We start from the raw sequence: 25107 nt of genomic DNA, 5'->3' as shown, positions 1-25107 counted from the left end.
ACTGCGTTATGCGTGCCGAACATAGTGCACGCGCTTTCCGTCGTCGGAACAAACCCAGATACACGAAAATTGCAATAGTTCGTCGATTTTGTAGAAAAATTAAGCGATATTTCTCTGCTGTTTGAGATATTTCGACGTTTAAACGCCCATTACACTGCGTTATGCGTGCAGAACGTAGTGCGCGTGATGTACGTCGTAGAAACAAGCCCAGACACACGCAAATTGCAATAACTTGTCGATTTCGTCGAAAATTAAGAGTTATTACTCTCCCATTTGAGATATTTCGACGTTTTAAACGCCCTTTGCACTCCGTTATGCGTGCAGAACGTAGTGCACGGCTTTTCCATCGTCGATACAAGCCCATACACACGCAAATCGCAAGAAATCGTCGATTTTCTGGGAAATTATGCGATATTTCTCTCCCACTTATAATATTTCGACGTTTAAACGCGCTTTTCACTGCGTTATGCGTGCCGAACATAGTGCACGCGCTTTCCGTCGTCGGAACAAACCCAGATACACGAAAATTGCAATAGTTCGTCGATTTTGTAGAAAAATTAAGCGATATTTCTCTGCTGTTTGAGATATTTCGACGTTTAAACGCCCATTACACTGCGTTATGCGTGCAGAACGTAGTGCGCGTGATGTACGTCGTAGAAACAAGCCCAGACACACGCAAATTGAAATAACTTGTCGATTTCGTCGAAAATTAAGAGTTATTACTCTCCCATTTGAGATATTTCGACGTTTTAAACGCCCTTTGCACTGCGTTATGCGTGCAGAACGTAGTGCACGGTTTTTCCATCGTCGATACAAGCCCATACACACGCAAATCGCAAGAAATCGTCGATTTTCTAGAAAATTAAGCGATATTCTCTCCCGTTTGAGATATTTCGACGTTTTAAACGCCCTTTGCACTGCATTATGCGCGCAGAACGTTGGTGCGCGTGATGTACGTCGTAGAAGAACAAGCCCAGACACACGCAAATCGCAAGAAATCGTCGATTTTCTGGAAAATTATGCGATATTTCTCTCCCATTTATGATATTTCGACGTTTTAAACGCGCTTTTCACTGCGTTATGCGTGCCGAACGTAGTGCACGCGCTTTCCGTCGTCGGAACAAACCCAGATACACGAAAATTGCAATAGTTCGTCGATTTTGTAGAAAAATTAAGCGATATTTCTCTGCTGTTTGAGATATTTCGACGTTTAAACGCCCATTACACTGCGTTATGCGTGCAGAACGTAGTGCGCGTGATGTACGTCGTAGAAAACAAGCCCAGACACACGCAAATTGCAATAACTTGTCGATTTCGTCGAAAATTAAGAGTTATTACTCTCCCATTTGAGATATTTCGACGTTTAAACGCCCTTTGCACTCCGTTATGCGTGCAGAACGTAGTGCACGGCTTTTCCATCGTCGATACAAGCCCATACACACGCAAATCGCAAGAAATCGTCGATTTTCTGGGAAATTATGCGATATTTCTCTCCCACTTATAATATTTCGACGTTTAAACGCGCTTTTCACTGCGTTATGCGTGCCGAACATAGTGCACGCGCTTCCGTCGTCGGAACAAACCCAGATACACGAAAATTGCAATAGTTCGTCGATTTTGTAGAAAAATTAAGCGATATTTCTCTGCTGTTTGAGATATTTCGACGTTTAAACGCCCATTACACTGCGTTATGCGTGCAGAACGTAGTGCGCGTGATGTACGTCGTAGAAACAAGCCCAGACACACGCAAATTGCAATAACTTGTCGATTTCGTCGAAAATTAAGAGTTATTACTCTCCCATTTGAGATATTTCGACGTTTAAACGCCCTTTGCACTGCGTTATGCGTGCAGAACGTAGTGCACGGTTTTTCCATCGTCGATACAAGCCCATACACACGCAAATCGCAAGAAATCGTCGATTTTCTAGAAAATTAAGAGTTATTTCTCTCCCGCTTCAGATATTTCGACGTTTTAAACGCTCTTTTCACTGCATTATGCGTGCAGAACGTAGTGCGCGTGATGTACGTCGTAGAAACAAGCGCAGACACGCGCAAATTGCAATAATTCGTCGATTTCGTCGAAAATTAAGAGTTATTTCTCTTCCGCTTCAGATATTTCGACGTTTTAAACGCTCTTTTCACTGCATTATGCGTGCAGAACGTAGTGCGCGTGATGTACGTCGGAGAAACAAGACCAGATGCAGGCAAATGCATTCATTCGTCGATTTTGACGAAAATTATGCGTTATTTCTCTCCCGTTCGAGATATTTCGACGTTTAAACGCCCTTTGCACTGCATTATGCGCGCAGAACGTAGTGCACGCGCTTTCCGTCGTCGAAACAAGCCAATACACACGCAAATCGCAAGAAATCGTCGATTTCTGGAAAATTATGCGATATTTCTCTCCCACTTATAATATTTCGACGTTTAAACGCGCTTTTCACTGCGTTATGCGTGCAGAACGTAGTGCACGGTTTTCCATCGTCGATACAAGCCCATACACACGCAAATCGCAAGAAATCGTCGATTTTCTAGAAAATTAAGAGTTATTTTCTCTCCCGCTTCAGATATTTCGACGCTTAAACGCTCTTTTCACTGCATTATGCGTGCAGAACGTAGTGCACGCGTTTTCCATCGTCGAAACAAGCCCAGACACACGCAAATTGCAATAATTCGTCGATTTCGTCGAAAATTAAGAGTTATTACTCTGACATTTGAGATATTTCGACGTTTAAACGCCCATTACACTGCGTTATGCGTGCAGAACGTAGTGCGCGTGATGTACGTCGTAGAAACAAGCCCAGACACACGCAAATTGCAATAACTTGTCGATTTCGTCGAAAATTAAGAGTTATTACTCTCCCATTTGAGATATTTCGACGTTTAAACGCCCTTTGCACTCCGTTATGCGTGCAGAACGTAGTGCACGGCTTTTCCATCGTCGATACAAGCCCATACACACGCAATTCGCAAGAAATCGTCGATTTTCTGGGAAATTATGCGATATTTCTCTCCCACTTATAATATTTCGACGTTTAAACGCGCTTTTCACTGCGTTATGCGTGCCGAACATAGTGCACGCGCTTTCCGTCGTCGGAACAAACCCAGATACACGAAAATTGCAATAGTTCGTCGATTTTGTAGAAAAATTAAGCGATATTTCTCTGCTGTTTGAGATATTTCGACGTTTAAACGCCCATTACACTGCGTTATGCGTGCAGAACGTAGTGCGCGTGATGTACGTCGTAGAAACAAGCCCAGACACACGCAAATTGCAATAACTTGTCGATTTCGTCGAAAATTAAGAGTTATTACTCTCCCATTTGAGATATTTCGACGTTTAAACGCCCTTTGCACTGCGTTATGCGTGCAGAACGTAGTGCACGGTTTTTCCATCGTCGATACAAGCCCATACACACGCAAATCGCAAGAAATCGTCGATTTTCTAGAAAATTAAGCGATATTTCTCTCCCGTTTGAGATATTTCGACGTTTAAACGCCCTTTGCACTGCATTATGCGCGCAGAACGTTGTGCGCGTGATGTACGTCGTAGAAACAAGCCCAGACACACGCAAATCGCAAGAAATCGTCGATTTTCTGGAAAATTATGCGATATTTCTCTCCCATTTATGATATTTCGACGTTTAAACGCGCTTTTCACTGCGTTATGCGTGCCGAACGTAGTGCACGCGCTTTCCGTCGTCGGAACAAACCCAGATACACGAAAATTGCAATAGTTCGTCGATTTTGTAGAAAAATTAAGCGATATTTCTCTGCTGTTTGAGATATTTCGACGTTTAAACGCCCATTACACTGCGTTATGCGTGCAGAACGTAGTGCGCGTGATGTACGTCGTAGAAACAAGCCCAGACACACGCAAATTGCAATAACGTGTCGATTTCGTCGAAAATTAAGAGTTATTACTCTCCCATTTGAGATATTTCGACGTTTTAAACGCCCTTTGCACTCCGTTATGCGTGCAGAACGTAGTGCACGGCTTTTCCATCGTCGATACAAGCCCATACACACGCAAATCGCAAGAAATCGTCGATTTTCTGGGAAATTATGCGATATTTCTCTCCCACTTATAATATTTCGACGTTTAAACGCGCTTTTCACTGCGTTATGCGTGCCGAACATAGTGCACGCGCTTTCCGTCGTCGGAACAAACCCAGATACACGAAAATTGCAATAGTTCGTCGATTTTGTAGAAAAATTAAGCGATATTTCTCTGCTGTTTGAGATATTTCGACGTTTAAACGCCCATTACACTGCGTTATGCGTGCAGAACGTAGTGCGCGTGATGTACGTCGTAGAAACAAGCCCAGACACACGCAAATTGCAATAACTTGTCGATTTCGTCGAAAATTAAGAGTTATTACTCTCCCATTTGAGATATTTCGACGTTTAAACGCCCTTTGCACTGCGTTATGCGTGCAGAACGTAGTGCACGGTTTTTCCATCGTCGATACAAGCCCATACACACGCAAATCGCAAGAAATCGTCGATTTTCTAGAAAATTAAGAGTTATTTCTCTCCCGCTTCAGATATTTCGACGTTTTAAACGCTCTTTTCACTGCATTATGCGTGCAGAACGTAGTGCGCGTGATGTACGTCGTAGAAACAAGCGCAGACACGCGCAAATTGCAATAATTCGTCGATTTCGTCGAAAATTAAGAGTTATTTCTCTTCCGCTTCAGATATTTCGACGTTTAAACGCTCTTTTCACTGCATTATGCGTGCAGAACGTAGTGCGCGTGATGTACGTCGGAGAAACAAGACCAGATGCAGGCAAATGCATTCATTCGTCGATTTTGACGAAAATTATGCGTTATTTCTCTCCCGTTCGAGATATTTCGACGTTTAAACGCCCTTTGCACTGCATTATGCGCGCAGAACGTAGTGCACGCGCTTTCCGTCGTCGAAACAAGCCAATACACACGCAAATCGCAAGAAATCGTCGATTTTCTGGAAAATTATGCGATATTTCTCTCCCACTTATAATATTTCGACGTTTAAACGCGCTTTTCACTGCGTTATGCGTGCAGAACGTAGTGCACGGTTTTTCCATCGTCGATACAAGCCCATACACACGCAAATCGCAAGAAATCGTCGATTTTCTAGAAAATTAAGAGTTATTTCTCTCCCGCTTCAGATATTTCGACGCTTAAACGCTCTTTTCACTGCATTATGCGTGCAGAACGTAGTGCACGCGTTTTCCATCGTCGAAACAAGCCCAGACACACGCAAATTGCAATAATTCGTCGATTTCGTCGAAAATTAAGAGTTATTACTCTGACATTTGAGATATTTCGACGTTTAAACGCCCATTACACTGCGTTATGCGTGCAGAACGTAGTGCGCGTGATGTACGTCGTAGAAACAAGCCCAGACACACGCAAATTGCAATAACTTGTCGATTTCGTCGAAAATTAAGAGTTATTACTCTCCCATTTGAGATATTTCGACGTTTAAACGCCCTTTGCACTCCGTTATGCGTGCAGAACGTAGTGCACGGCTTTTCCATCGTCGATACAAGCCCATACACACGCAATTCGCAAGAAATCGTCGATTTTCTGGGAAATTATGCGATATTTCTCTCCCACTTATAATATTTCGACGTTTAAACGCGCTTTTCACTGCGTTATGCGTGCCGAACATAGTGCACGCGCTTTCCGTCGTCGGAACAAACCCAGATACACGAAAATTGCAATAGTTCGTCGATTTTGTAGAAAAATTAAGCGATATTTCTCTGCTGTTTGAGATATTTCGACGTTTAAACGCCCATTACACTGCGTTATGCGTGCAGAACGTAGTGCGCGTGATGTACGTCGTAGAAACAAGCCCAGACACACGCAAATTGCAATAACTTGTCGATTTCGTCGAAAATTAAGAGTTATTACTCTCCCATTTGAGATATTTCGACGTTTAAACGCCCTTTGCACTGCGTTATGCGTGCAGAACGTAGTGCACGGTTTTTCCATCGTCGATACAAGCCCATACACACGCAAATCGCAAGAAATCGTCGATTTTCTAGAAAATTAAGCGATATTTCTCTCCCGTTTGAGATATTTCGACGTTTAAACGCCCTTTGCACTGCATTATGCGCGCAGAACGTTGTGCGCGTGATGTACGTCGTAGAAACAAGCCCAGACACACGCAAATCGCAAGAAATCGTCGATTTTCTGGAAAATTATGCGATATTTCTCTCCCATTTATGATATTTCGACGTTTTAAACGCGCTTTTCACTGCGTTATGCGTGCCGAACGTAGTGCACGCGCTTTCCGTCGTCGGAACAAACCCAGATACACGAAAATTGCAATAGTTCGTCGATTTTGTAGAAAAATTAAGCGATATTTCTCTGCTGTTTGAGATATTTCGACGTTTAAACGCCCATTACACTGCGTTATGCGTGCAGAACGTAGTGCGCGTGATGTACGTCGTAGAAACAAGCGCAGACACGCGCAAATTGCAATAATTCGTCGATTTCGTCGAAAATTAAGAGTTATTTCTCTTCCGCTTCAGATATTTCGACGTTTAAACGCTCTTTTCACTGCATTATGCGTGCAGAACGTAGTGCGCGTGATGTACGTCGGAGAAACAAGACCAGATGCAGGCAAATGCATTCATTCGTCGATTTTGACGAAAATTATGCGTTATTTCTCTCCCGTTCGAGATATTTCGACGTTTAAACGCCCTTTGCACTGCATTATGCGCGCAGAACGTAGTGCACGCGCTTTCCGTCGTCGAAACAAGCCAATACACACGCAAATCGCAAGAAATCGTCGATTTTCTGGAAAATTATGCGATATTTCTCTCCCACTTATAATATTTCGACGTTTAAACGCGCTTTTCACTGCGTTATGCGTGCAGAACGTAGTGCACGGTTTTTCCATCGTCGATACAAGCCCATACACACGCAAATCGCAAGAAATCGTCGATTTTCCGGAAAATTATGCGATATTTCTCTCCCACTTATAATATTTCGACGTTTTAAACGCGCTTTTCACTGCGTTATGCGTGCCGAACGTAGTGCACGCGCTTTCCGTCGTCGGGACAAACCCAGATACACGAAAATTGCAATAGTTCGTCGATTTTGTAGAAAATTAAGCGATATTTCTCTGCTTTTTGAGATATTTCGACGTTTAAACGCCCATTACACTGCGTTATGCGTGCAGAACGTAGTGCGCGTGATGTACGTCGTAGAAACAAACCCAGACACACGCAAATTGCAATAACTTGTCGATTTCGTCGAAAATTAAGAGTTATTACTCTCCCATTTGAGATATTTCGACGTTTAAACGCCCTTTGCACTGCGTTATGCGTGCAGAACGTAGTGCGCGTGATGTACGTCGTAGAAACAAGCCCAGACACACGCAAATTGCAGTAATTCGTCGATTTTGTAGGGAATTAAGCGATATTTCTCTCCCGTTTATGATAATTCGACGTTTAAACGCGCTTTTCACTGCGTTATGTGTGCCGAACGTAGTGCACGCGTTTTCCATCGTCGAAACAAGCCCAGAAACACGCAAACTGAAATAATTCGTCGATTTCGTCGAAAATTAAGAGTTATTTCTCTCCCGCTTCAGATATTTCGACGTTTAAACGCTCTTTTCACTGCATTATGCGTGCAGAACGTAGTGCATGCGTTTTCCATCGTCGAAACAAGCCCAGACACACGCAAATTGCAATAATTCGTCGATTTCGTCGAAAATTAAGAGTTATTTCTTTTCCGCTTCAGATATTTCGACGTTTAAACGCTCTTTTCACTGCATTATGCGTGCAGAACGTAGTGCCCGTGCTGTACGTCGTAGAAACAAGACCAGATGCAGGCAAAATGCATTCATTTGTCGATTTTGAAGAAAATTATGCGTTATTTTGTCACGTCCCACGCTCCGCACGTGCCGCAACGAAAACATAGATAACCGCAATACACAAACAACGCAAGTGTCAACTCGTATACCTAGAAACAAACACACAGTGCAATGAAAATGGAAATTCTTTGATAAAATTTATTAAACATAGTTAATTATTCATATATATAGATATAATTAATATACGAGGGTAAGATGGAAAATAAAATAGAAATAGATAGGCTTCCAACACTCCATCAGGAATTTCCTCCGGAAAACGGACCTTGCCGCAGGCATTTGTATCTACCACTTCGACCACAGGAGGTACGAACGGCCTGCGCTTCCCTCTATTCCTTTTCTTTTTCTTACACTAAAATAAAATACACATATTCAAGATAAAGGACAACAATATGAAATATGATGAAATCAACACAAATCAAATTAATACATACCTCTACAGCTCCAGACATGTCAGTATCCATGATTCGATATAACCTGCATTCATAAAAGAAATATGAGAATACAACAAACAAAATTAACACTACAGATCATACAAACATCAGGCAATATCAAAATCACTTATTGCTACGAACAAACATTTTATAAAAAGGAAAAACTAACCTAAAACTCGGCAAGCAAATCAACAAATAGAAACTACCACCACGCACCACCTCTTATAGAATGACGTATTAAAACTTGTCCTTGAACTCACAATAACCTTGGGGAACATAAGAAATAGAGCATACAACACGTGCAAAGACTCGGCAAGCACCTCGTACGATTCACCGACATCAGCAGGGCGATCACCGGACACACAAAATGCAACCTCAGCAAGGCCAAGCAGCCACGCGACCGGCACATTCCACTGGTATCAGTAACGAGGGCCATGGAAAGAACGCAGACGCAGCATCAGCAAAATACGACCACCTGCAACATGTACATTCTTTCAAGCACCTTGTATGTCATTAACACCAAACAAAACGTGAGATGATTAAGAAGACGAAATTTCAGCAAAGGGTGAGATAATCAAGAAAACAAGAACCCCAGCGGAAATAGGTAGTTACGAAATTCATAAATTGTCACGTAGTAATGGTACAATTACAAAAGAAATAATCGGTCACGTGACAATTAGGAAGAATATAAATAGAGATTCAGTACTCAATAGAGAGTAGTTGTTGGAGTGCAGTTTTAATTGAGGTCAGAGCTGGTTTTTCCAAGTTCAGAATTTAATTGAAAGTAGTGTTGAAAGTAGTTAAAGTTCAGTTTTAATTCAGAGCAGTCAGATGTCAGTCTTAATTGGAAACAGTGAGTTTAACTTAAATAGTATTGTAAGAGTATTGCACTTAAAGTTTGGTATTAACTTGAGATTCGGTGATTCATTTATTCTTTTGTTCATTCGCAAGTCGATCCGTCTGCGTCAAGGAACGATCTAGTACATACTGTAATTCCGTTTAATAAAATTGTTAATTAAATTCGAAAATCCGAAACATCGAGTAACTAATCGCGAAACAAAATTTAATTGTTAAAACCGATTCATCGCCAAACCATATTCACACCTGATCGACTCCACAAATCAAACAAGGTAGGAGATTCGAAATTGTACACCCTCTTCCTTTCTTTTTTAACTTTTAATTGAACAAAGTTGTCTTTAAACGAAAGTATCCGTCGGCAGCTATAGTTGACAGATAGAAGTACCAAGTAAATAACTCACATAAAATTTCATTCGAACATTTTGAATTCACGACAATTATTCTCTGTATCGACCAGTGATCACGGTGTTTTCAATCATTGGAAACATCTATGGTTTTCGTTTTCCTCTTCCCATCGTTAGCAGATTGCTCATCCTTGGGCGAGGCCTACGAAGCCACACGGATTGTTTACAGAGAATATAATTACAAAATTGAGATAAACGTTCTTGCTCAACATTTAATAAATTGTTTGGAATAAACTCAATCAGCTTTCGATCTATTTTGTTTACAATTGTTCGCTGTATCAACCAGTGATTACAGTGTTTTCGTCACAGAAAACATCTAAGGTTTTCGTTTTCCTCTTCCCACCGTTAGCAGACTGCTCATCCTTGGGTAAGGCCTACGAAGCCACACTGATTGTCTACAGTGAACTCAGTTACCAAATAAAATAATCATTTACTCATTTACGACTTTACTTGTTGTCAAGAACGAATTATAATTCCATGACGAAATCGAGAAAGAATAGAAAAGATAAAAGTCACCGCAGCAAAAAGCGAGCCGAACGTTGGTACAAACGATTAATTGCTGCAGAAATAAAAAAGGAAGAGAGGAGGCATCGAGAAGAATTAGAGAATAGCGTTTATTATTAATTTTATTGGTACGAAAGAATATTATCCTACCAAACATTTGTAAAATTTATCCAGTTAGAAGCTAGAATATTTATTTATTGTACATCGCTGTATAATATATCTACATTTGCATCCGACGATACTTATTACTGATATTGTAATACCTTCAATCAACTAACAATGAATAAATTAAAATATAGTTAAACCAACATAATTCTGTCAGACGAAATAAATACGTTGCCAATTGTCTATCCCTAATAACTTTAATCCTCTCCCGTGCCAGTATTCCTGCGCATAGCAGGTTAGCCGAAAGGTGGAATTCGTTTGCCAGTAGCATCAAATGTAAGTCAACGCTACCCATTAAACACGAGTTAGTAGATAATAGACTCTCACCTAGTTCAAACCCCACGACAGACAGGGTACAAGGTTTGTTTTCCTACAGGCAAGAAAGTGCTTACAGAGGCACTTCCAGTCTGGGAAATCAACAGACACAACAGACACAACAGACAAGGGTATAAGGTTTGTTTTCCTACAGGCAAGAAAGTGCTTACAGAGGCACTTCCAGTCTGGGAATTCAACAGACACGACAGACGAAGGTACATAGATTTGTTTTCCTACAGGCAAGAAAGTGCTTACAGAGGCACTTCCAGTCTGGGAATTCAAAAGACACAATAGACAAGGGTACAAGGTTTGTTTTCCTACAGGCAAGAAAGTGCTTACAGAGGCATTTCCAGTCTGGGAATTCAAAAGACACGACAGACGAAGGTACAACGTTTGTTTTCCTACAGGCAAGAAGGTGCTTACAGAGGCACTTCCAGACTGGGAATCCAAAAGACACGATAGACAAACAATACCCATCATACACTAACACTCCCAACTTAAAGAAAATAATAATAATAAAAGGAAATTCTTCGAAATAATCCTTAGACTATTTCTGGTGGCAGCAATTACCATATTAATCGGACATCTCGATTAATATTTCATAAACAATCATACCATTTCAATTTTCCCCTTCCGATTAAACTCAAGATAGCGCAACAAAAATTTTTTCTGGATTTAGTCTAGACTAACACGGAAGGCATAGCACAATCAAATCGAACATAACAGAACGTAACAGATAAAAATTTTTGGTGGCAGCGGTGGGATACGCTCCACAGAGGATTAAAGTTATTACTGTCATTGATAAAATATATATCTGAAAAATAATGGCAACCAAATTAGAGTCATTGGATGAAGATGTGCTTTTGACATTGTCGGAAAAACTAAGAACGTGGGATGCAAATTTTCGAGTAATAACTGATATGATTGCAAAAATGAACGAATTACAAAACGACGTACGCGAACTCAAAACAAAAGGGGAACCTCAGTCACCTGCATCGCCGCCGGCAACCCAACAAGAAACGGTACAGCCAGGTGGATATCCCCAACCGATTAAGCTAAAAGACGCGATCGAGTCAGTACCAGTATTCGACGGACATCGACCCTCAGTATTTCAATTTTTAAGAGCATGCGAGCGCGCACGAAACATGGTTCCTAGGCATCAAGAACCCCAGTTAATAAAACTATTAATGAATAAGCTTCGCGGACATGCGTTTCTCGCCGTCGAAGATACAGAACTAATAAGTTTGAGCGATTTCGGGAACAAATTAAAGGATCTGTTTGGCCCAAAGAAATCTCTTAACGAGTACAAGGGAGAATTAGGAACGATATACCAACGACCTGGGGAAGATATATTAGATTACATGGATCGCGTTAGAAATCTTAGGTTAGCGATAATGGACGGAGAAAGAAGCGAGTACGGCACGATATCACCGGACATCCAAGATACAATAGATTGGGAAACGAGGGAAGCTTTCGTTAAGGGGCTCCCAAACGAGGTGTATTTACGTGTGAAGATAGCAGGATACCACACTTTAGAAGAGGCGTATCGCCAAGCCGTTAAGGCAACACAAGAAGTGAAACAAATGAACGATAGAACGCGACTCCAACGACCAACATTTCTGAATAATTACAAACGCGACAACGTACGACCCTTGACTACTAATGACAATATCAGAAACAATCATCAGGATCGAAGGTCCGAACCTCCATCACAGAATTATTCAAAACAGGATATCATAACATGTAATTATTATAAAACACCTGGGCATTTAGTAAAGGATTGTTATAAATTTAAAGCACGGGTAGATGCTGGGATAATTATACCCTATGCTCAAGAACAGTCGGGAAACCGAACACGTCCTTCGGGGAAATGGGGCGAGCCACGAAGGGACGAATTTTCGAATCGCCCAAGAGTGCAAGCGGCCACAAGGAGGCCGGCGCCTATGCTAATAAAGAGAACAAGGGCAGCTGACCCCGCGAAATCGACTCCACAATCCGTAACAAGGAACAAAGCGAACGTAACGTCGACTGTAAGATCAAGGGAACAACCATTAAATACTGTGGGGAACCATCTTACAGCCACGCGAAAATAAAAACAGAGAGTCCGGAATCTCAAGGCCAAAAGGAAAAACCAACACGGAAGGAACAGACGAGGGAAAACCACCAGGAACCGGACTCAGATGCGGAAGACGACCTCTTCGGATTATTTCAATAAAATTAAACGATTCTCTAACAACCCCAACTGCACGAATAGTTTCCCCAGACTTAAAAACCAAGACAAGTTTACTACTAGACTCTGGATCAGAAATCAATATTATCAAAAAACCTGCTTTATTCGATTCAGCTATCATCGACGAACAGAAACAAATTGAAGTGAGAGGAATTACGGCAACGAGCCTGGTCTCCCTAGGGCAGACAGTAATACAGGTCGCAGGCCATCCAATCATTTTTCACGTAGTTGATGACTCATTGCTGATCGATCAAGACGGAATCTTAGGATCCGAATTTTTTGCAGGATGCAAAGCTCGTTTGGATTACGAGAAAAGGCATATCAAATGGGGAAATATTTATATTCCCTTCGACACTAAAGAAAGAATAATCGTACCGAAACGAAGTTCGGTAACATGCTCAATTAATATCGCAAATCCAGAGATAAGAGAGGGATTTATTCCCAAAATCGAGCCGATCAAGGGGATTTATTTTGGTAATGCAGTTGTGAGAAATCATAAAGGAAAAGGTTATCTGAGAATAATAAATACTACTTCAAGAGATTATGAATTTACGACACCAACAATGGTAATCAAAGAATTTGAAAACCTCACCCGGCTTCCTAGTACGGCGTGTAATACAATTTTAAAAACAAAGGAAAGCAGATCTGACAAAATAATTGAATTACTACGACTTGAACACTTGAACGAAGAGGAAAGGAAAAACGTCGAAAAATTGATTCGTAACAATCAAGATAGATTTCATATTCCAGGAGATACGCTGGAAGCAACTGGAATTCTAGAACATAGAATAATTACAACGGAAGATATACCAGTTAATACTAAACAGTATCGTTACCCACCAGTACACCGAGAAGAAATAAATCGACAAATTCAAGAATTATTAGACACAGACATCGTGGAACCATCGATATCCCCATACAATTCTCCGTTATGGATCGTACCGAAAAAACCCGATTCGCAAGGAAACAAACGTTGGAGATTAGTTATTGATTATAGGAAGCTGAATCGATAAAACGATCGACGATGCTTTTCCACTCCCAAATATCACAGAAATATTGGATCAATTAGGAAGTGCAAAATACTTTTCTACGTTTGACTTGGCATCAGGTTTCCATCAGATCCGTATGTCACAGGAGGATGCCCATAAAACTGCATTTTCGACACCGTACGGACACTTTCAATTCAAAAGAATGCCCTTTGGATTAAAAAATGCTCCAGCAACATTTCAGCGCTTGATGAACTCAGTATTATCCGGACTGCAAGGAATAGAACTATTCGTCTATCTGGATGACATTGTAATTTATTCGAGGTCACTTCAAGAACACGAAAGTAAATTTAACAAATTAATGGAAAGACTAAGGAATGCTAAATTACGATTACAGCCCGATAAGTGTGAGTTCTTACGACATGAAGTAAATTATTTAGGACATATAATTTCCACGACCCAAAAAGGTAAAAAACATCAAACAATTTTTAGGACTAGCAGGATACTACAGAAGATTTATACCCGATTTCTCCAAAATCGCAAAACCATTGACGCAATTATTGAAGAAAGATACCCCCTTTAAATGGGCAGAAAATCAAGAAAATGCGTTTAATAATTTAAAAACAGCATTAATGACAAAACCCATTCTACAATATCCAGATTTTTCTAAACCCTTTAATCTTACCACAGACGCATCAGGATATGCAATAGGCGGCGTACTGAGTCAGGGGCCGATTGGAAAGGATTTGCCAAACGCATATGCCTCGAGATTATTAAATTCCGCAGAACAAAACTACTCCACTATCGAAAAGGAGTGTTTAGCAATCGTCTACAGCGCAATGCATTTCCGACCGTATCTGTACGGAAGAAAATTTACTATTGTAACCGATCATAAACCTTTGGTGTGGATGCATTCTATCAAGGACCCTACTTCAAGAATCTGGAAATGGAAATTAAAATTGTCGGACTTCGAATTTGACATTCTATACAAAGAAGGTAGGGCAAACGCAAACGCGGACGCGGACGCATTGTCTAGAAACCCTCCGGAGATCTGCCTACCAATCAGGAGGAGAGAAGAAAATTCACCAATCCAGTATCCTGCCCCAAAACGATTCGCATTAGACACCTCAACCGAAGATTCTCCCATATTTGAAGCTAAACCACGTGTCTTGTCTCAATCCCAAGACTCTACAAAACGAAGAAAAGTTTTTACCCGGAAACATTTTACCATAGAAGAAACCCCCGTAAAGTACTTTGATCAAGCATTAGCTGAACTCGATGCGAAAACAGGCGAAGAAATATCCAACCAAGAAAAGGAGAACACTGATACAACAAGCGAAGAGGAACCCTCCATTGCAATCCCAGAACTAACACAACAACAAGAAAGAGACGCGAGACCTACTATACTTGCGGAACTAAAAATTTCGGAAACTCGAGACTCGATTACGAGAGTGAATGATCATAAAATAATATTCATAGATATATATGGCACCCCGATAGATAAAGGAGCCTTAGAGATGAAGGAAGCAGGGCGATTGCCTTGTTATGAAAGTTTAATGTTGGAAAAAGCAAGGTTGAATCATGACTCCGGGAAATACATCGTATCCCTACCAATAAAAGAAAATCGAAATATTTCAATAACACCAGAAAATTTATTAAATTCATTAAAATCATTGTTGGACGTAGTTAACGAAAAACAACTAACTTCCTTCAGCATTAGCAAAGGAAATTTAGAAGAGATACCCTGGCGACACATAATCACGAAATTAAAGGAGGTTTTCATAGAAAAAACAATAACTATTACCATTTGTACCGGGGAAGTAATTACCCCACCAGTAGAAACACGAAGCAATATAATACGAGAAAAACACGAATCATCTGTAGCAGGACACAAAGGAATAACTAAAACTTATTTGAGAATACGACAACACTATTATTGGGAAAATATGAAAAAGGAAATTCAAGATTATGTAAGGACATGCTAGGAGTGCCAATTGAAGAAACTCACAAGGATAAAAACGAAGCAACCAATGATACTTACGGACACACCAGGTAAAGCGTTCGATAAAATCAGTATGGATATCGCTGGGCCGTTGCCAAAAACTCAAAAGGGAAACGAGTATATACTAACTATTCAAGATCTATTGACAAAGTACTCAATCGGGATCCCCATGGTAAGAATCTCTTCAGCCGAGATAGCGGATGCTTTCGTAAAACGATTTATCTGTCGATTCGGGTCGCCGAGAGCTATTATCACTGATCAAGGAGCGAACTTTACATCTTCGCTAATGAAGAAAGTAGCAAAAAGATTCCGTATTAAACAATACATCACGTCGGCATATCACCCACAAAGTAACGGCTCAATCGAAAGATCTCACCATGTATTGGCAGAATACCTGAAGTTATATATTGAAAATTCCAGAAATTGGGACGAATGGGTGGAACTAGCCATGTTTTCCTACAATACCTCTGTACACGAAGGAACGAAATTTTCACCACATGAATTGGTTTTTGGACACTTGGCCAGAGAACCTACTGGTGAAGTGATAATGGAAGAAAACATGGAACCAACATACGCAGAATATCTCATAGACTTGTTCAATAAAATCAACACCGTGCAGCAAATGGCAAGGGAAAACTTGATAAAATCTAAATTAAGATCAAAGGAATATTACGACCGACGAATCAACCCTCAAAATTTTAAAACAGGAGATTTGGTATATCTACTAAAAGAACCTAGTAAAGGAAAATTCTCTGATCAATATACTGGACCATATAAAGTGTTAGAAATTTTGCAAAATCAAAACGTCAAGATTGAAGTAAAAGGACTCCCTCGAACAGTACACTTGAATAAATTAAAACTGGCACATCATCGAAATAGACCACCAGAGCGATTCCAAGAGGAAATGTAACACGGTAATATATGGCGTAATATTGATTGTCGAATATTGCATTTGCGTTTCAATCATTCCTTAGAAATAAAATGAGTAATCCAGTAAATAATTACAAAACAGTAAAAGTGGAAAGATACCTCGTGAACAATTATTCATCATAAAAAGAAACAAAACAAATTGTGGACCCACTCCATAGAACATAGTATACAACTGTCAACGAGTGGATAAACTAACCTCAACTGCTTCAATATATGTATATATGGAAGAAAATAATAGTGTTCAAGCTTCACAATATCTCAATTAAACTAGCGGAATGGTCTTAGCAAACAAAAGGGTACCTTATAAGTTAACAAATTCCATATGCAACAAGTTATCGTAGAAGAAAGTGTACACGCAAGAGTTCCACGAGGATTTGCTACGGATCCATCTTCGCAAAACATAATATATGACGGTATGAAGATACCAAAGGTAATAAATACCAAGATAACCAATCATAACCTAAAAAAAAAAGGGAAGAATGTTATAAACCATCTTGGAATAAAAATGGACAATAATAAGAAGCTTGTTACTCACATCGGAAGATACACATTAAAGCCGACGCAGTTACAAGAAGCCCACTACCAAAGTTAGGCGAATGCTTATAGAATACTAAACCAGGCATTGTCGAAGCAGTCAAGACGGCAACAGGAAACTCAAATCAAAGGGAAATTTATGACATCATAACAAAGTTAGGCAAATACTTATAGAATACTGAACCAGACATTGCCGAAGCAATCAAGACGGCAACATGAAACTGAAAAACAAAGGGAAATTTATGTCATCATAACAAATAATCCAACGCTAATCTATTATACAGATATTTTATAATCCTTTATATATATCTATATATATACTTACAATTCTAGGATAAGTAAAAATAATCATGATAAGTGTTGGAAATGTAGCGAAGAACCAGAAAATACCCAACACGCTTTATATAATTGTTCCAAATAAAGTACTCGGTGGTGAAGGATTAGAATTGTAGAACCTGTAAACAATAAAGATGCTAATTAACAATATATAGATTAGTTCTAGAATTACATTATACAGATGTGAAACAACGACAAAGCCACATGTCATTAGATTAAAACAACACACAGTATATAAATGTTATGATGATTACACAAACAACACCATCGTCAAAAAAAAAAAAAAAAAAAATTTAACTGCGCTAAAATAGAGGAAACTAAGCGACGAACGAACAATTATTTCAGTATTAAGCAAACTAAGGACGCGTCGCTATACTTTCACCGGAGACATTCACGAGCGGCCATCTTGGACCGCCATGAACATAGCATAGCTCTTACACGTGCACATCGACTAGAGACATTCACGAGCGGCCATATTGGATTGCCATGAACATAGGAAAGCGTTTACGCATGCGCACCGAATACACGCAATAATTATGCACATTAAATAAATGCAAAATAATATTATTCCTATTGCAATTATACTTCAATTATTAAAATAAACTCACAAATAATTTCGCATTAATGTAATATCGTCACATACTAGAGACATTTACAGGCGGCCATTTTAAATAACCAACACGTGCTAATAGTATCTTTATGCGTTACAAAATAAATCATGTTTTCAATTAAAGAATGAATATTTTATAAATAATAATAGAAAAGGGGAAGATCATAACGAAGAAGGAATAAAATAATACAACGCAAGAATAATGTAAATTGATGAGAATATATATACATACATATACATACATATAAACATACATACACATTTATACATAACACATGCATACGTACAATTGTAAACAAACATTAACATACTAAAACTCTTTCCCTATGTATATACATACATATATAATATGTATACAACGTAATAACAATAATATACACACAAAATGAATACTTATGTAAAACAATCAACATTCATAACAAAGCAAATATATTATATCTATTATATTATATTATAATTTTCATGCATGTCCATTATATTTATTGACACACTCATACACACACGCATATATATATATATATAAAAATACATATATATATATAAATTTTGTAACTTATATTGTAAACACTAGAGTGTAAAGACATAAAGTGTTAGCAAGGAAATCGCACCGCATTTTTAACACCAAAGACACACATTCTAACTCAACATGAAAATCATACAGAATGTAGTGCAGTACTACCCACACTATACAACATCGAAGGACTGGCACAAGTTCGTATCAAAACCGATGGAGGCAATTGCATCACAAGATCTCCGTCCAGACACACGCCAAACTTGGCAATATTCAGCACCATCATCACTGGCCACAAGCGGAATATATACCCAAAGGGACCTGGATACACTACGAGACCACGTCATGTTCCCAGTTGAGAAAACAACAATATTAAACACACTGGCCAGAGGAGCAACAGGAAAAGTAATCGTCCCTGAAACGGTAAATATCTTGGGAATCATGGATGAAAACGCATTAACGACACTAGCAAAGAATACTGCATCGAAATTATGGACTGGTTTTATGGAATTCGGAACGGTCAGCGCAGCAATACTTGGAATCTTCATAATACTGAAAATAATGAAAACAATAGTTGACATAGTTATACATGGATATCAATTACGCGAAACTTACGGATGCGGACTCGCACTACTCGGAGCAATATGGGGCTCAGTCACTCACCTGCTATTGTACATCAAGGGAAAACGCAACGTCGAAAATTAAACACAACCACAAGGAATATCAATTACATCTAACGATACAATATATCAACAACCAACAACCACTACGTCCGCTCTAAATGAGCTGAAGGACACAATCAGTCAAATTTCCTCCGGAAATTTGAACTCCAAGAGGAGGGGTGTCACGTCCCACGCTCCGCACGTGCCGCAACGAAAACATAGATAACCGCAATACACAAACAACGCAAGTGTCAAAGTATACCTAGAAACAAACACACAGTGCAATGAAAATGGAAATTCTTTGATAAAATTTATTAAACATAGTTAATTATTCATATATATAGATATAATTAATATACGAGGGTAAGATGGAAAATAAAATAGAAATAGATAGGCTTCCAACACTCCATCAGGAATTTCCTCCGGAAAACGGACCTTGGCGCAGGCATTTGTATCTACCACTTCGACCACAGGAGGTACGAACGGCCTGCGCTTCCCTCTATTCCTTTTCTTTTTCTTACACTAAAATAAAATACACATATTCAAGATAAAGGACAACAATATGAAATATGATGAAATCAACACAAATCAAATTAATACATACCTCTACAGCTCCAGACATGTCAGTATCCATGATTCGATATAACCTGCATTCATAAAAGAAATATGAGAATACAACAAACAAAATTAACACTACAGATCATACAAACATCAGGCAATATCAAAATCACTTATTGCTACGAACAAACATTTTATAAAAAGGAAAAACTAACCTAAAACTCGGCAAGCAAATCAACAAATAGAAACTACCACCACGCACCACTTCTTATAGAATGACGTATTAAAACTTGTCCTTGAACTCACAATAACCTTGGGGAACATAAGAAATAGAGCATACAACACGTGCAAAGACTCGGCAAGCACCTCGTACGATTCACCGACATCAGCAGGGCGATCACCGGACACACAAAATGCAACCTCAGCAAGGCCAAGCAGCCACGCGACCGGCACATTCCACTGGTATCAGTAACGAAGGCCATGGAAAGAACGCAGACGCAGCATCAGCAAAATACGACCACCTGCAACATGTACATTCTTTCAAGCACCTTGTATGTCATTAACACCAAACAAAACGTGAGATGATTAAGAAGACGAAATTTCAGCAAAGGGTGAGATAATCAAGAAAACAAGAACCCCAGCGGAAATAGGTAGTTACGAAATTCATAAATTGTCACGTAGTAATGGTACAATTACAAAAGAAATAATCGGTCACGTGACAATTAGGAAGAATATAAATAGAGATTCAGTACTCAATAGAGAGTAGTTGTTGGAGTGCAGTTTTAATTGAGGTCAGAGCTGGTTTTTCCAAGTTCAGAATTTAATTGAAAGTAGTGTTGAAAGTAGTTAAAGTTCAGTTTTAATTCAGAGCAGTCAGATGTCAGTCTTAATTGGAAACAGTGAGTTTAACTTAAATAGTATTGTAAGAGTATTGCACTTAAAGTTTGGTATTAACTTGAGATTCGGTGATTCATTTATTCTTTTGTTCATTCGCAAGTCGATCCGTCTGCGTCAAGGAACGATCTAGTACATACTGTAATTCCGTTTAATAAAATTGTTAATTAAATTCGAAAATCCGAAACATCGAGTAACTAATCGCGAAACAAAATTTAATTGTTAAAACCGATTCATCGCCAAACCATATTCACACCTGATCGACTCCACAAATCAAACAAGGTAGGAGATTCGAAATTGTACACCCTCTTCCTTTCTTTTTTAACTTTTAATTGAACAAAGTTGTCTTTAAACGAAAGTATCCGTCGGCAGCTATAGTTGACAGATAGAAGTACCAAGTAAATAACTCACATAAAATTTCATTCGAACATTTTGAATTCACGACAATTATTCTCTGTATCGACCAGTGATCACGGTGTTTTCAATCATTGGAAACATCTATGGTTTTCGTTTTCCTCTTCCCATCGTTAGCAGATTGCTCATCCTTGGGCGAGGCCTACGAAGCCACACGGATTGTTTACAGAGAATATAATTACAAAATTGAGATAAACGTTCTTGCTCAACATTTAATAAATTGTTTGGAATAAACTCAATCAGCTTTCGATCTATTTTGTTTACAATTGTTCGCTGTATCAACCAGTGATTACAGTGTTTTCGTCACAGAAAACATCTAAGGTTTTCGTTTTCCTCTTCCCACCGTTAGCAGACTGCTCATCCTTGGGTAAGGCCTACGAAGCCACACTGATTGTCTACAGTGAACTCAGTTACCAAATAAAATAATCATTTACTCATTTACGACTTTACTTGTTGTCAAGAACGAATTATAATTCCATGACGAAATCGAGAAAGAATAGAAAAGATAAAAGTCACCGCAGCAAAAAGCGAGCCGAACGTTGGTACAAACGATTAATTGCTGCAGAAATAAAAAAGGAAGAGAGGAGGCATCGAGAAGAATTAGAGAATAGCGTTTATTATTAATTTTATTGGTACGAAAGAATATTATCCTACCAAACATTTGTAAAATTTATCCAGTTAGAAGCTAGAATATTTATTTATTGTACATCGCTGTATAATATATCTACATTTGCATCCGACGATACTTATTACTGATATTGTAATACCTTCAATCAACTAACAATGAATAAATTAAAATATAGTTAAAACCAACATAATTCTGTCAGACGAAATAAATACGTTGCCAATTGTCTATCCCTAATAACTTTAATCCTCTCCCGTGCCAGTATTCCTGCGCATAGCAGGTTAGCCGAAAGGTGGAATTCGTTTGCCAGTAGCATCAAATGTAAGTCAACGCTACCCATTAAACACGAGTTAGTAGATAATAGACTCTCACCTAGTTCAAACCCCACGACAGACAGGGTACAAGGTTTGTTTTCCTACAGGCAAGAAAGTGCTTACAGAGGCACTTCCAGTCTGGGAAATCAACAGACACAACAGACACAACAGACAAGGGTATAAGGTTTGTTTTCCTACAGGCAAGAAAGTGCTTACAGAGGCACTTCCAGTCTGGGAATTCAACAGACACGACAGACGAAGGTACATAGATTTGTTTTCCTACAGGCAAGAAAGTGCTTACAGAGGCACTTCCAGTCTGGGAATTCAAAAGACACAATAGACAAGGGTACAAGGTTTGTTTTCCTACAGGCAAGAAAGTGCTTACAGAGGCATTTCCAGTCTGGGAATTCAAAAGACACGACAGACGAAGGTACAACGTTTGTTTTCCTACAGGCAAGAAGGTGCTTACAGAGGCACTTCCAGACTGGGAATCCAAAAGACACGATAGACAAACAATACCCATCATACACTAACACTCCCAACTTAAAGAAAATAATAATAATAAAAGGAAATTCTTCGAAATAATCCTTAGACTATTTCTGGTGGCAGCAATTACCATATTAATCGGACATCTCGATTAATATTTCATAAACAATCATACCATTTCAATTTTCCCCTTCCGATTAAACTCAAGATAGCGCAACAAAAATTTTTTCTGGATTTAGTCTAGACTAACACGGAAGGCATAGCACAATCAAATCGAACATAACAGAACGTAACAATTTCTCTCCCGTTCGAGATATTGTAACGTTTAAACGCACTTTGCGTTGCGTTATGAGTGCAGGAAGTAGTGCACGCCTATTCCATCGTCGAAACAAATCCAGGCACACATAATTCACAATAATTCGTCGATTTTGTAGGGAATTAAGCGATATTTCTCTCCCGTTTGAGATATTTCGACGTTTAAAACGCCCTTTGCACTGCATTATGCGCGCAGAACGTTGTGCGCGTGATGTACGTCGTAGAAACAAGCCCAGACACACGCAAATCGCAAGAAATCGTCGATTTTCTGGAAAATTATGCGATATTTCTCTCCCATTTATGATATTTCGACGTTTAAACGCGCTTTTTCACTGCGTTATGCGTGCCGAACGTAGTGCACGCGCTTTCCGTCGTCGGAACAAACCCAGATACACGAAAATTGCAATAGTTCGTCGATTTTGTAGAAAATTAAGCGATATTTCTCCGCCGTTTAAGATATTTCGACGTTTAAAACGCCCATTACACTGCGTTATGCTTGCAGAACGTAGTGCGCGTGATGTACGTCGCAGAAACAAGCCCAGACACACGCAAATTGCAATAATTTGTCGATTTCGTCGAAAATTAACCGATATTACTCTCCCGTTTGAGATATTTCGACGTTTAAACGCCCACTACACTGCGTTATGCGTGCCAAACGTAGTGCACGCGTTGTCCGTCGTAGAAACAAGCCCAGAAACTCGCTAATCGCAATCATTCGTCGATTGTGAAGAAAATTAAGCGATATTTCTCTCCTGTTTGAGATATTTCAACGTTTAAAACGCCCTTTGCACTGCATTATGCGTGCAGAACGTAGTGCACGCGTTTTCCATCACCGAAACAAATCCAGGCACACATAATTCACAATAATTCGTCGATTTTGTAGGGAATTAAGCGATATTTCTCTCCCGTTTGAGATATTTCGACGTTTAAAACGCCCCTTGCACTGCGTTATGCGTGCAGAACGTAGTGCACGTGTTTTCCATCGTCTAAACAGGCTCGGACACATGCAAATCGCAAGTAATCGTCGATTTTGTAGAAAATTAAGCGATATTTCTTTCCCATTTAGGATATTTCGACGTTTAAACGCTCTTTTCACTGCATTATGCGTGCCGAACGTAGTGCACGCGATTTCCGTCATCGAAACAAGCCCAGATACACGCAAATTGCAATAATTCTTCGATTTTGTAGAAAATTAACTGATAATTCTCTCCCGTTTGAGATATTTCGACGTTTAAAACGACCCATGCACTGCATTATGCGTGCAGAACGTAGTGCACGCCTGTCCCCCAGCATCGAAACAAGTCCAGGCACACATAATTCACAATAATTCGTCGATTTTGTAGGAAATTAAGCGATATTTCTCTCCCGTTTGAGATATTTCGACGTTTAAAACGCCCATTACACTGCGTTATGCGTGCCAAACGTAGTGCACTCGTCTCTCGTCGTCGCAACAAGCCCAGACACACGCAAATAGCAATAAATCGTCGATTTCGTAGAGAAATAAGCGATATTTCTCTCCTGTTTAAGATATTTCGACGTTTAAAACGCTCTTTTCACTGCATTATGCGTGCAGAAAGTAGTGCACGTGTTGTACGTCGTAGAAACAAGCCCAGTTACGCGCAAATTGCAATAATTCTTCGATTTTGTAGAAAATTAACCGATATTACTTTCCCGTTTGAGAAATTTCGACGTTTAAACGCCCATTACACTGCGTTTATGCGTGCAGAAAGTAGTGCACGCGTTGTACGGTCGTAGAAACAGGCGCAGATACACGCAAATTGCAATAATTCTTCGATTTTGTAGAAAATTAACCGATATTACTCTCCCGTTTGAGATATTTCGACGTTTAAACGCCCATTACACTGCGTTATGCGTGCCGAACGTAGTGCACGCGTTTTCCGTCGTAGAAACAAGCCCAGAAACTCGCTAATCGCAATCATTCGTCGATTGCGAAGAAAATTATGCGTTATTTCTCTCCCGTTTGAGATATTTCGACGTTTAAACGCCCTTTGCACTGCGTTATGCGTGCAGAACGTAGTGCACAGGTTTTCCACCGTCGAAACCGGCTCGGACACTCGCAAATCGCAAGAAATCGTCGATTTTGTAGAGAACTAAGCGATATTTCTATCCCGTTTGAGATATTTCGAC

General features: G+C 39.5%; 1 protein-coding gene and 1 long non-coding RNA gene across 38 annotated transcripts; one reads left to right on the top strand and one right to left on the bottom strand.

Moving 5' to 3' along the window:
• Window positions 1–7987: 7987 nt before the first annotated feature.
• On the bottom strand, window positions 7988–21736 carry LOC126928576 (uncharacterized). 37 transcript variants are annotated; one of them, XR_007716788.1, is made up of 7 exons: window positions 20278–20739; window positions 17560–17689; window positions 17236–17353; window positions 17001–17160; window positions 8476–8781; window positions 8307–8349; window positions 7988–8224 (listed from the first exon to the last, which is right to left on the bottom strand). XR_007716788.1 is itself a non-coding variant. In XM_050744204.1 (6 exons), the coding sequence occupies exons 2-6, from the start codon at window positions 20899–20901 to the stop codon at window positions 8027–8029; spliced, it is 447 nt and encodes a 148-aa protein (XP_050600161.1). In that variant the 5' UTR covers window positions 20902–20917; window positions 21060–21210; the 3' UTR covers window positions 7988–8026. The 37 variants fall into 37 exon arrangements, 20 of the variants coding, with proteins under 20 accessions (XP_050600161.1, XP_050600162.1, XP_050600178.1 ...); XR_007716789.1 differs by lacking the exon at window positions 20278–20739 and adding an exon at window positions 17966–18121; XR_007716796.1 differs by lacking the exon at window positions 20278–20739 and adding an exon at window positions 17966–18121 and having other exon boundaries at window positions 17236–17310.
• LOC126928578 (uncharacterized) lies at window positions 8781–20814 on the top strand. Its single transcript, XR_007716805.1, has 2 exons — window positions 8781–9090; window positions 20743–20814. It is a non-coding gene; the product is annotated as an uncharacterized LOC126928578 (long non-coding RNA).
• Window positions 21737–25107: the final 3371 nt, after the last annotated feature.

Source organism: Bombus affinis, unplaced genomic scaffold, assembly GCF_024516045.1.
Source record: "Bombus affinis isolate iyBomAffi1 unplaced genomic scaffold, iyBomAffi1.2 ctg00001103.1, whole genome shotgun sequence".
Lineage (NCBI taxonomy): Eukaryota > Metazoa > Arthropoda > Insecta > Hymenoptera > Apidae > Bombus > Bombus affinis.
This window is presented reverse-complemented; position numbering and strand designations above follow the sequence as displayed.